Source organism: Dipodomys spectabilis, unplaced genomic scaffold, assembly GCF_019054845.1.
Source record: "Dipodomys spectabilis isolate Male_0828 unplaced genomic scaffold, ASM1905484v1 ptg000091l, whole genome shotgun sequence".
Lineage (NCBI taxonomy): Eukaryota > Metazoa > Chordata > Mammalia > Rodentia > Heteromyidae > Dipodomys > Dipodomys spectabilis.
Window position 1 is genome coordinate 899,017 of NW_024870768.1, and position 12,905 is coordinate 911,921.

A 12,905-nucleotide genomic window follows, 5' to 3' on the forward strand; every position below is an offset into this window, starting at 1 on the left:
GGGGAAGATGTTATTTTAGAGTAATCAAAGATATCTCTCTGAGGAAGTAATGTTTAAACAGATCTGAAGAAAGAGGGTGTGAACACTTGCAAAGATCTGGAGGAAGGAATAGTAGTTGCAAAGGCTCTGAGACACAAATGTACTAAACACATTCAAGAAATAGCAAGGAGGGGCTGGGAAGGTGGCTCAGTGGTAGAGCGCTTGCCTTGCATGCGAGAGGCCCTGGGTTCGATTCCTCAGCACCACATAAGCAAAAAAAAAAAAAACTGGAAGTGACGCTGTGTCTCAAGTGGTAGAGCGCTAACCTAGAGCTGAAGAGCTGAGGGACAGCGCCCAGGCCCAGAGTTCAGGCCCCATGACCGGACCCAAAAAAAAAAAAGAAAGAAAGAAAAGAAATAGCAAGGAGCACTAATCACAAAGGCCAAGCAATGGAAACAACCTAAATGTGCATTCACTAATAATAAACATAGAAGGAAATCGAATTCTATCCAGCCACTTGTGACAACCTGAATAGAACTGGAGGACATTATGTTAAGTGAAGTAAGCCAGGTACAGAACAATTACCTCATTATTTCATTCTTATGTGCAATCCAAAAAAAATTGATCTCATACAACATCTAATGGTAGTTCTGAGTACGGGGTTAAGTAGAGATGGGGAAAGGTTTATTGATGAATATTAAGGTGCAGTTAGCCAGGAGGCATAAGCTCTGGGGAATTATTGCAAGTATTGTGACTCCAAATAATCATTATGTACTGTACATTTTTAAAACCAGAAAAAAAGGGCCAGGTGCTCTTGGCTCATACCTGCAATCCTAGCTACTCAGGACATGGAGGATTAAGGTTAGAAACCAGCCCAGGAAGTAAATCAACCACCAACGAAGCCAGAAGTGAAGCAATGGCTCAAGTAGTAGATTGCCAGCCTTTAGTAAAAAAGCTAAGAGAGTGCATAGGCCCTGAGTCTAAGCTTCAGTACTGGCAACAAAAAAGAAAAACATTAATAGATAAAATAGAGCTAGGATGTATTTCAATGCTATAGTATTTACTTAGTATGCATGAAGATCTGGGTTCAATCCCCAGAATAAGAAAGAAAGGAAGGGAGGGAAGGAGAGAAAGAGGGAAGTAGCAAGGAGGCCAGTTGGCTAGAGCAAGATTGACTAGTAGGGAGAGATGGGATTAAAAACTGAACTATCAGCCAGATTGTGTAAGTTTACAGTGGGCCTGGTGAGGGGTTTGACTTACACTCTGAGTTGAGATGGAAGTCACAGAATTTTGAGCAGAGGATATACTTGGTCTGCTTTAAGGGTAACAAGGTCTTTCTACTGCTTCGAGAAGAGTAAACTATTAGGAGCAAGGGTTTAAAGAGGGAGGCCATGGAAGTGGTGCTGTAGCTCAAGTGGTAGAGTGCTCGCCTTGAGCTGAAAAGCTGAGGGACAACGCCCAGGCCCAGAGTTCAAGCCCCACGACCGACCAAAAAAAATAAATAAATAAAGAGGGAGGCCAGCTTGACTCAGACATATACTAGTTATTGAAAATAAGAGAAACCATGGGACCTATGTTTCTTTGGGCCTGGCTTACTTCACTTAATATAATTTTTCCAAGTCTTTCCATTTCCTAACAAATGGGGCAATGTCATTCTTTCTGATGGAGGCATAGAATTCCATTGTGTATATATACCACATTTTCTTGATCCATTCATCTACTGAGGGGCATCTGGGTTGGTTCCATGTTTTTTCTTTCTTGCGATTGTTTCTAACATATTTATAAGATGATTTCTTTGTTGCTTTGTATGTCCCTCCCCCACGGTATAACCCCTGTTTTCACTGTATTTGATGTTGGTATAATTTGGGGAGGGGAAGGGAAAAAACAAATTGTTTAAGTAGGAATACAAGTGGACCCATTACAACAATGAGACATACAAGATGTTATGTCGAAAAACAAACTTTACAACCTTGGCACAGGGTGGGGGGATGGGAAGGTATGGGAAAGGAGGAGGCTACAATGCTTGATAAGAAATGTACTCATTACCTTGCCCATGTAACCCCTCTGTATGGTATTTTCACAATAAAAAAAATTAAAAATAAAATTAAAAAAGAGGGAGACCAGCTAGTATATTACTAAATTTACCAGGAAAGAAATGTTGGTTGTTATTGTGGGAATGGTGAGAAGTGGAAAGATTGTAACTGTAGTCTAAAGATAGAGCCAATCCCTGATGGATTGGACGTGGAGTGTGAGAGGAAGAAGGGAGTTAAGCATGACTTTAAGATTTTAGCCCAGCAACTATTTCCTGAGATAAGGAAGAGCAAAGAGAAGAGCAGATTTGGGAAGAGGAGACAACAGAAGCAAAGTTTGGGATATGTTAAGCTTGAGATGCCAATGGAACATTCTACTGGAGATGTCAAGGAAGCAATTGGATATATGACTTTGAAGTTCAGGGGACAGATCTATCCTAGAGATACATTGGGAGTCAGCTGTGTATAAATAGTATTTAAGGCCATGTGACTTGATGACATCACCTAAGGAGTGAATGTAGAAAAAACAGAGGAGGGGAGGGGAGGGGGGATGAAAAGGAAAGGAAAAGAGGTCAAGAACCAAGATCTAGAGTGTTCCAGTGTTAGAATCAGGAAGAGAAGTTGCTAACAAAGGAGCCTAAGATGGCATGACTAGTGAGGATTACTTACCCAAATCCTCCTATTCATTCAGGCTCAAATCCAAAGCCATGTCCTTTAAGACCCTTTCCTGAAGGTTTGGGCAAAAGTATTTTCCCCCTTCTGTAAACTTGTGTGTGTGTGTGTGTGTGTGTGTGTGTGTGTGTGTGTGTGTGTGTGTGTGTGTGTGTGTGTGTGTGTGTGTGTATGCATGCTGGGCCTTGTGCCCTCACTTGGCCTTTTGCTCAAGGCTGTATCTCCACCATTGAGCCACATTTCTACGTCTGTGTTTTTGTTGATTAATTGGAAATAAGGGTCTCATAGACTTTTTTGCCTAAGCTTGCTTTGAACTGGGATCCTCAGATCTCAGCCTCTTGAGTAACTAGGATTAGAGGCATGAGCCACTGAGCCTGGCTATAAATTTGTTTCACAACTAATTATCTTCCTTAAACAAACTGGGAAACTGGAGATAAAGCTTTTTGTCACATGTATCTTGGAGCTCCCTGAGAACAAGGCTCCCTCCCAAGTGAGGTCCAGAGGGCTGTAATAATTTACACACCACTGCCACAACTTTTACCATCATATTCCTTTCCTTAATATAATTTACTTAAATAGATGCACTTAGCAGTCCTGGGGTTTGAACTCAGGGGCCTCAGTTTTCTAGGCAGGTACTCTACCACTCAAGCCACAGTTACAGCCCTTTTATGTATTGATTCTTTCGGTCTTTGAATCTTATGGTCTCACATTGCTGCCTCCTATCTATGCCTCCTAAGTAGCTGGGACTATAGGTATGTACTACCCAAACTGACATATTTCTTCAAGAATAAGTTAGTTTTGAACTTTACAACTTCAGGGAGGAGGGAGGAGTTGGGGAAGTGGGGAAGGAAGAGATGGTAGTGGAAAAACAAAGGAGGGGGTAACAATGCTCGATAGGAAATGTATTCATTCCCTTACTTATGTAACTGTAACCCCTCTGTATAGTATCTTTACAATAATATATATATATATATTTTTTAAAAGAATAGTTTAGTTTTATCCTAAGCAACAATATGTATTTTTTAACACAGGGTCTCACTATGCAGACCGGACTGACTTTGAACTTCCTGCCTCAGTCTCTGAATGCTGGCATTACAGTTCTGCACCATCATGCTCATTCCAATGTTTTGTAATTTTAAATAAATGGTATAACAACTATGGCTCTGTTGGTAAAGCACTAGCTAATGCGCAAAAGCATCATATACCAAGTTCAAGTCCTGGTCTCTGACCTAAAATTTTTTAAAGTGCCAGGTACTGATATCTCATGCCTGTAATCCTACCTCCTATGGAGATTGAGATCTGAGAATCACAGCTCAAAGCCAGCAGGGCAGAAAGGTTCATGAGACTTTTATCTCCAATTAACTACTAAAAAAGCTGGAAGAGAAGTTGTGTCTCAAGTAGTAGAGCACTAGCTTTGAGCACAAAAATTCAGGAAAAGTGCCCAGGCCCAGAGTTCAAGCCCTAGGACCAGCAAAAAAGAAAAAGAAAAAATAATTTAAAAAGAAAAAAGAACAAGGTTTTGTGTACTAAATGGCAGGATCTATTCAACACTTTGAAAAACACAAAGCTAGCTGGGCACTGGTGGCTCATGCCTGTAATCCTAGCTACTCAGGAGGCTGAGATCTGAGGATCACGGTTCAAAGCCAGCCCAGGCAGGAAACTCCATGAGACTCTTATCTCCAATAAACCACTAGAAAACTGGAAGGGGCACTGTGGCTCAAGCGGTAGCATGCTCACCTTGAGCTGAAGAGCTGAGGGACAGGGCTCTCAGGCCCAGAGTCCCAGCCCCATGACCAACAACAACAACAAAAAAAACCGGAAAACACAAAGCTCTAGTGCCAGATCCACCAGATGTTAGGTAGGCTCCATTTCCCCATATGACAAATGGATATCATGATAACAACTGCACCCTATTTTATCTCCCCCACTTCTCTTCTCCTGCTATATTTTTTATTTCTCTCTTCTAATCCCTATTCTACCTCTTCTCTTTCTTTGTATATATATTTTTCTCTCTCTGAACATCTTTTTTATCCCTTTCTGTCTCTACTGTCCCTTTTCTGCTCCATCAGGACCATCAACAATAAAGTCTATGTTGCAGAAATCAAAGAGAAGCACCAGGCCAAGAAAATTTATGAGGAAGCTCATAAGCAAGGAAAGACGGCTGCTCATGTAGGCATTAGGTAAGGTTCCATCAATCTGAAATATGACCAAGTCATCTTATCTGAGTGTCCAGGGGAGATGCATGTTCTCTCTGGGTCTCAATCTCTACTTTTATAAAGTGTTGGTGGGGAGACAATAAAGTTGCCTTTATAGGCTTACATGTGATTGTGTGAGTTTGTGAATATCAAAGTGTGTAACCAGTAAGTGTTCAATAAATGGGAATTAATGTCCCCATTTCCATTTTTATGTTGATTAGCCTAATGTGGCTTGTTTAAGTATTGGCACCTTCTGGAAAGGTTATGTGCAAGTGAGATTTTGTTTATTCTAAATTGAGTCTTGTTTCCTATCTAAGTTCTATTCACTTGTCAAAAGTGGCTTGTCTTCTTTCAATGTTTCCTCTCAACTTCCAAGAGAGTTTGGTCCTGCAGGAAAACTTCACATTTGGCTATTGCAAACTGAGTTACTGCCACATAAACAAGCTTCAGTCTATCACATGGGGCAAGAGTGGGTGCACAGAGTTGTTTGAAGGGTAAGAGCATTGTGTTAAAAAAAAAAACTCCTTTCACAAACTGAAGCCTTAGCCCCTAGTTCTTTTGTTCTAGCTCCAGGTTTTCACAAACAGTTTCCTTGAGAAGGAGCAACCTTTGAGAGAATTTCTCAGTAGGGGAAATGAATGAGGAAAACAGGTTAGGGGTGAATGTCTATATCACTTGACTGTAGGGTCAGGCATTTGGTTGAAACAGAAGCTTGGCCTGGTCTTCTGGGTTGAAGCAAAAACATCTCCTAACAGCTCTTCTACTTCTCAGGAAATCCAATGTTCTTATTCCAGGGACCGGGAATCAGAGAAATTCCGAATCTCTACTAGTCTGGCAGCCAACACAGAAGTGATATTTGCCCTATCCTATGAGGAATTGCTCCAGCGACAGCAAGGCCGGTACCAGTTGGTGGTGAGCCTGAGGCCTGGTCAATTGGTGACAAGGCTGAGTGTAGAGGTCACAGTGTCAGAAAGAACAGGGATCGCTTATGTGCATGTGCCACCACTGAGGACGAGCCGGCTGCGCACCAACGACCATGCAAGTATGTGGGCAGAGTGGTCAACCACCATACTGGCTATCCCTGAATAGGAACTTTGCCCTTTCCACAAGGCTACCCACATTCTTTGCCAAGTTCCTTCCCAACTCAGAGAGAGGAGAGCATGCGAGAAGTAGAAGATATTTGGGGTCCAACATCTGGCCAGTCATTGGCACCAGTATGAACTTGGCACGTTATAAACCAACCAAGGCTTGATATATCCCTCATTAAGAGGAGTCAGATTTGGAAAAGGGCTGTTATTTTAATACAATGAACTCTTGAATTTAAAAATGTAAGGGGGGGCGCTGGGAAGGTGGCTCAGTGGTAGAGTGCTTGCCATGCATGACAGAGGCCCTGGGTTCAATTCCTCAGCACCACATAAGCAAAAAGAAAAAAGCTAGAAGTGGTGCTGTGGCTCAAGTGGTAGAGTTCTAGCCTTGAGCTGAAGAGCTGAGGGACAGCGCCCAGGCCCAGAGATCAGGCCCCACGACCGGACCCAAAATAAATAAATAAATTAATTAATTAATTAATAAAAATGTAAGGGTGGCAGCAGCCAGGCTGGCAGAAGCCTGCTTTGCCCTGGAACCCCCATGAAGGGCTGAAGGAAAATGGGCAGGCAGGGAATGCAGGCTGCTCTGGAGGGGCCACTGCAGGCCCTGTGGGCACAGAGCCATCCTGGCTGCCAGGCTTACAGCTGGGGTCAGAGGGTGAGGAGGAGCCCAGCAATGCCAGTCCTGAACCAGCGCAGGTGAACCTGAGGCCCAGCCAGGCCCCAGACCTCAGCAGCAAACACAGCTCCCATGAGAGCTGAGGGACAGCACAGGGGTGTGCCAGCCCCCATGGCCACCCTCCCGAAGCTCTGCAACACTGGGCGCCCTGGCTGATTTGACCCTGCTGACCAGACAGGCAGTGGGGAACACACAGTGCAGAGAGACAGACACACAGACCAGTTCCATCCCTGCTAAAGTGGGGCCATCACAGCAAGTCAGCCCATTGCTCTGTCTCTCTTTTCCCATCTATAAGAGGAGTTGGGTGCAGGAGATGTCACCTGTGGCCCAGGACCAGGAGGACTAGGTAACAATGCGCCCCAAATTTATGGTGCAGAGCAGTGAATACTGCATGCTGGCTTTCAGAGCGAGTGCTATTTGGCACTCACAAGATGCACAGATTCGCACATGGGCCATCCATGGTCCTGCTGGAGTTTCATGCCCACATGGACTGCCTGGGAAGCAGGAGACATGGTCAGTGCTAGGCTATGGACAGGGAGGCTGGGGGTGGGAGGGAGGGATGGCTGGTCCAGGGCCTCAGGGCAGCAGCAGGGACCTGGGCCCACAGGCCATGTGAGTGCTGCAGACTCTGCTCTTAAGCCCTAAGCTAAAAATGGCAGCTCCCTCCCCCTTCTCCTTAAAGGTTGAAAGAGAGGAGAGAAGCAATCCTGAGGGGATCAAACCAAACAAAGACTTCTGGAAGGAAGGAAGCCCAGGGAATGTATGTCAGCAGGCGCTCAGGAGTATGGGGCTCCCTTTGCCCCTAAGCTTCCTGACAGCTGTAGCAGGAAGGAGGGGGAGCAGAATTCCCAAGTCTCCATTTTCTGGGAGGAGGGAGGGAGGGAAGCCCAGAGAGAACATGTCTAAATGGACGCTTGTCATGGACTAAAATTCCAGAGCAGTTGCTCTTGTGGCCAGCTCAGCAAACTTCCGGAACCAGCAAGTCACCAGTGATTTCATGAGCCACTAAAAGGCTCATTCCCCATGTGATGCTGGGAGTGAGAGGCAGAGGGGAGGAAACACATGCAACTCCATCCCAGAGGGAAACCTTGCTGCACTGCTGGTTCCCACAGTCAGGAGGGGGATGGGAGAGACCCAGGCTTGTGTGTGTGTGTGTGTGTGTGTGTGTGTGTATACCTGCCCCTGTCCTCACACCCAGCATACTACCTCTCTGGGAGGAGACCCAGGCTCCTAATGGACCTGAGGACTTACTTGCCAGTGGTGTGGAGAGTGGCCAGGTTGGATGGATAGTGGGGCAGGGAGAGGTTGTGAGTGAGAACAGACTTCCAGGGCTGGGGCTGAGGGCAGAGCTTGGTGTGTGAGGCAGGGAGGCAGGGGGCAGAGCAGGAGCAGGCTGCAAGGTTTGGGGCAGAGCAGGAAACTGGAGCAGCTGGAAGGACCTAGCAGCCAGAGAGAACTGCAGGTGATGGGAGGGCTCCCCTTCTCACCCTCCCCTCCAGTTGTCCCTTTAGCTGTCCTCACCTGTGTCTTTTCTGTGGGCTGAGCCCTCCAGGCCACCCCACTGTGACCTTCCCCAACCCTCCAGGTGAGGCTGACTCGCCCCCATCCACCAGGATTGAGAGAGGAGAGACCTGTGTTCGAGTCACCTTCTCCCCAACAATGCAAGAACAGTCTGCTTCCTCCAGCTCAGGCATCATGGCTGACTTCATAGTCCAGTATGACGTGACCATGGAGGACATCATTGGGGACGTGCAGGTGCGGCCTCAGGGAAGTGGATTGAACTTGGATCTGAGCAATGTGCTGGTGTGGACAAGTTGTCTATCTGAGTCTCCTAAGGGATAAATGAATTGTGTGATCGGGGTAGATAGATGTGTAAAGACACCTGGCTTCACACACATATGAGCACCCCAAATGGCAGGACACCTGGGACTGTAGAAACTAAAATCAGGTCTTCATATACCGACCTTAATGTGAGAAGTGATGGCCCATTCTGGAGCATCCTTAGTCTGGGAGGCGGGTGGGCCAGAGGCTCTGACATTTCCGTGCAGTTTTTTTTTCTTGATTTATCTGTTGTTGTTGTTGTTGTTGTTTTGTCAGTCATGGAGCTTGAACTAAGGTCTTGGTCACTGTCCCTGAGAAACTTTTATTCAAGGCTAGCACTCTACAACTTTGAGCCACAGCTCCACTTCTGGTTTTCTGGTGGCTAATTGAAGATAAGCATTTCATGGACTTTCCTGTCAAAGCTTCATTTGAAGAGTGATACTTAGATCTCAGCCTGCTGAGATGTTAGTATCTCAGGTAATGGCCCATTACAAGGGTTTCTAAAAGACCCTCTCTTCACTTAAGCCATGTGCCTTCAGTTCTGAATTAGTGAAGACAGCGAGGAGATTCTATGCTTCTTGGGAACAGCTCAGCTCACCAGGGACCCAGGGCTCCTGGCTAGAAGAGAAGGAGGATAAGGAGGAAGTAGGGGAGGACAGAGCCTGAAAGGTCTGCTCTCACCCCTTTTCCCTCCCACTTTCCTGATACAAGCTAATCTCCTCACAGTTCCCAACCATTCTATGCCTTTCTCCACAAGCACCCCTCACATACGGGCTAGCTTGCTCAGAGTAGCAGCTTTCCTAAGTGTGCCTTCTTCCTCCTTCTCCACTGGCTAGTACCTTCCTCTTTTGTAATCCTGCCTAAGCAAATGAAATATATGTGGCAGAGTATGAAAGGGTCTAATAGAAGGAAGATTTCCTCAAAGACTTGGCCTTGGGAAGAAATGAGTAGGACTTTCTGATTCTGGGTACAGAGTGAAAGCATGCTGCGATAGGGAACAGCATATGCAGAGACACAAAGATGTAGCAGGGCCTCAAGGAGGAATGAGTGGAACTTCCCTCTCCTATGAGCAGGTTGGGGGGGTACCTTGCCAGCAGGTGGCATCATCTAGTGCACTGCCAGGTGGGTGTGTTTTGTTCATGGAGGCAGAGTCAGGGGCTTTCTTCTTTACCTTTTCCACAATTGCCTAGAGAAGAAATGTAGGTAGGATCAAGCTTTGTCAAGGTAGGATGGAGCATAAAAAGCACACTCAATGCCCCCACACTCAACTGATTGTGCTGCCATCCCCCCTGGAGCCCTGAGCTCCTGGCCCACTTCCTGTGTGGCAGGGAGCCTTATCTGTCAAATGCCCCACCTCCACCCGCGCCTTCACTCAGTCTCCTTTCTCTGTCATAAACAGGGCTGCCTGACACTGAAGGAAATCCCACCTAGGTGCCACTTCTTGCCTCTTGGTAAGGGCAGGGTGGACACTGACTGGAGCTAGTGACATGCCTTTTGCATCACAGACAAGATGGGGTGGAAACCAAAATAAAGGGAATTAAGAGGATCAAGGACTGCTTTGTGGCTGTCAAGGGACTTTGAAAGTACAAAGAAATGGCCCTTGTGAAAGGCTCTGAGGGCAGGGAAAACCCCAGAGCCGAGATGACTGCTGGATGACAGGGAAGTGGTTGAATCTTGTCAGACCTATGCCTGGCTTCCACTTTGTCTGGAGAGTGGGGAGGATGGATTTAAAATACAATACAGTAGGTGAGCGAAAATGAGGTGACACAGAATTCTGTGGAGTCACAAAGTGGCTGGATTGTGTTCTATAGGTGAAATGACACTGCAATGCCTGTGCAGTTGTTGTAAGCACTGAGTCAGAGAAATTTAGGCAAGTGAAGGCTGAGTCTGAGCAGGGTTTCCTCAGAATGAACAGCTCAGCACCCCACAAAGTGTGCAAGAGCAAAAAGCAACAGGAGGGGGTAGTTGACTTGCAAGGGCACAGGAGAACTAAAGGTGACCCTCAGGACTGGGGAGCAGTGAGCCTGGGGATGGTGGTGCCTGGCATGAAAATAACATACAATGGAGGCAGGCCTGGTTCAGAATAATGATCCAACCTACCTGAAGGTGACACTCAGGTATGGAGAGGAGTGAGCCTCAGGTCAGAGGTGGACTGTATGAGAATAATGTATAAGCAGGGCACCAGTGGCTCACAGTAATTCTAGCTACTCAGGAGGCTGAGATTTGAGCATCACTTTTCAAAGCCAACACAAGCAGAAAGTACCCATGTGAATCTTATGTCCAAGTAACCACTCAGAAATCAAAGTGGAGCTATGGCTCAAAGTGGTAGAGTGCGAGCCTTGATTGAAAGAGCTCAGGGACGGGGCCAAGGCCCTGATTTCAAGTCCCACAACCCCAAACAACAAAATAATAATAATAATAACAATAATAATAACATACAAAGAGTTGGAGGCCTTCCCTCTAGCCTAGACACCCAGAATCCAATAGTTCAAAAGCATAGTACCTCCAAAAGAAAGACAAAATATAACTGGAAAACACACAAGGACTTCAGGGATGTAGACTATGCATATCCTCTTTGTCCAGGTGCCAGTAAGTCATCTTCAACCCTCCAGTTAAACAGTCCAGAATGTGTGGGGAAGTGGGATATGTAGGTGCCTAGACAGGGGAGGGAGACATTGCGTTACTAGTGGTGATATGAGGTACAACACAAGAGAGTCACGGAGGTCATGCAAGGATGATAAGGTATTGATAGCAACAACTCCAAGGTAACTCCAATTCCCACAGCCATTGACTTCAGGCTTTAGTAGGTTCCACTACCTGCAGACAACTTGCTTAGAGACCTAAATCCGAAGAGTTGATGATTTCAGCATCTCAGGACCAAGGCCTTTGGAGAAAATGGGAGCCCAAGTCAACTGTCACCTACAACACAAAGATCCTCCTGAGGAAGTTCCACACATGAGTACAATGAGTTTGGACACATCCAGTCGTCTTAGTTACCTTTGGTGAGAAGTGGAACTGGAGGTGGAATGACCCAGGGGCTTGCCAGTTCTACAGGATTGAACTGGAGGTGAGACAGTGGCAATCCTGATTATTCTTAGCATGGATGCTGTGGACAGCAAAAGACCCTAGTTACAAGTGGGAAGAGCCCAGTGCCAGTGGCTCACACCTGTAATCCTACCTACTCAGGAGGCTGAAATCTGAGGTTCACGGTTCAAAGCCAGCCCAGGAAAGGAACATCTGAGAGACTCGTAAGTCCAATGAACTACCAAAAAGCTGGAAATGCAGCTGTGCCTCCAGTAATAGAGTGACAACATTGACCAAAAGAGTTCAGGGACAGTGCCAGCACCTGAGTTCAAGCCTCAAGACCAGCACAAAAATTCAAAAAGTGTCTGGCTGGTGGTGGCACACGCCTACTGTAATCCTAGCTACTCAGGAGGCTGAGATCTGAGGATCATGGTTCAAAGCCAGCCTGGGCAGCTAAGTCCATGAGACTCTTACCTCCAATAAACCAACAGAAAAACAGAAGTGGCAGTGTGGCTCAAGTGGCAGCGAGCTCACCTTGAGCTGAAGAGCTGAGGGACAGTGCCTAGGCCCAGAGTTCAGGCCCCAAGACTGACCAAAAAAATTCAAAAAGTGTGAGGAAACTGGGGACAAAGGGTTGTAGACTTGGATGGTAAAGATGCCTAGTGAAGAGCATCCTATGGGTGGGTGCTGTGGAGGTGCTGAGTGGGAGACAGGAGGCAGAGCATGCCGCCCGATGGGGAGGGCAGAAGGCACTTGTGGAGCTGCCTGGCACTAACCAGAGGGAAAAGGCTATGGAAATGGCTACCCTACCCAAGTTCAGGGTGGGTTTTGCGCCCATGGGAGGATCTACACCTTTCACCTTCCCCCTGGCAGGGTGTGGATGGGATGAGCACACTGAGGAGGGCTGGCCAGTGTGTCCTTGCCCCAGAGGAATGGGCTCACAGAGGAGCTGGGTCTGGAGAGAGCAGGGGCAGGGCCGCGTGGCAGGGCTTCCCCAGTTGCCACACACCCAGGTCTGACAGGCACACAGGCTGCCAGTTGGATGCTGCTCATGGCCCGGGCAATGGCAGGCTGACTGGTAGAGGCCTTGGGGAACTGGGAAAGAGTGCTAGGATTGGGTGGAAGCACAGACCTCCCATCCACAGCCCATTACTTGGGAGTCAGAGGAAGCAAGAAGCCACCATGTGCTTCCACCTCCTCTGGTGATCTCAGCTGGCCCAAGGGCAGAGAGGAGGATGAACTGTTTCCCTGGGCAGAGAGAACTGCTGCAGTTCCTTCAGGCTTCAGGCACAGGCTTCAGGGGAGCCCAGGGCCTCAGCAAGCCCAGACATCAGTGGGCTGAGCTGACTCTGGTCCTGAGGGGCCTCCCAGCCCCCTTCCCTTCCCTCAGCTGGCCCAGCCCCCAGGCTTTGCAGAGGGA

The 12,905-nt window shown here is 47.1% G+C and overlaps 1 protein-coding gene across 1 annotated transcript in view; it reads left to right on the forward strand.

Moving 5' to 3' along the window:
• The window catches only part of Itih6 (inter-alpha-trypsin inhibitor heavy chain family member 6), a 34,862-nt gene that overhangs the window by 5,755 nt on the left and 16,202 nt on the right, over positions 1-12,905 (forward strand). The window contains 3 exon segments of the mRNA XM_042684905.1: positions 4,751-4,861; positions 5,671-5,918; positions 8,226-8,395. Coding sequence (XP_042540839.1) covers positions 4,751-4,861; positions 5,671-5,918; positions 8,226-8,395 — 529 coding nt within the window.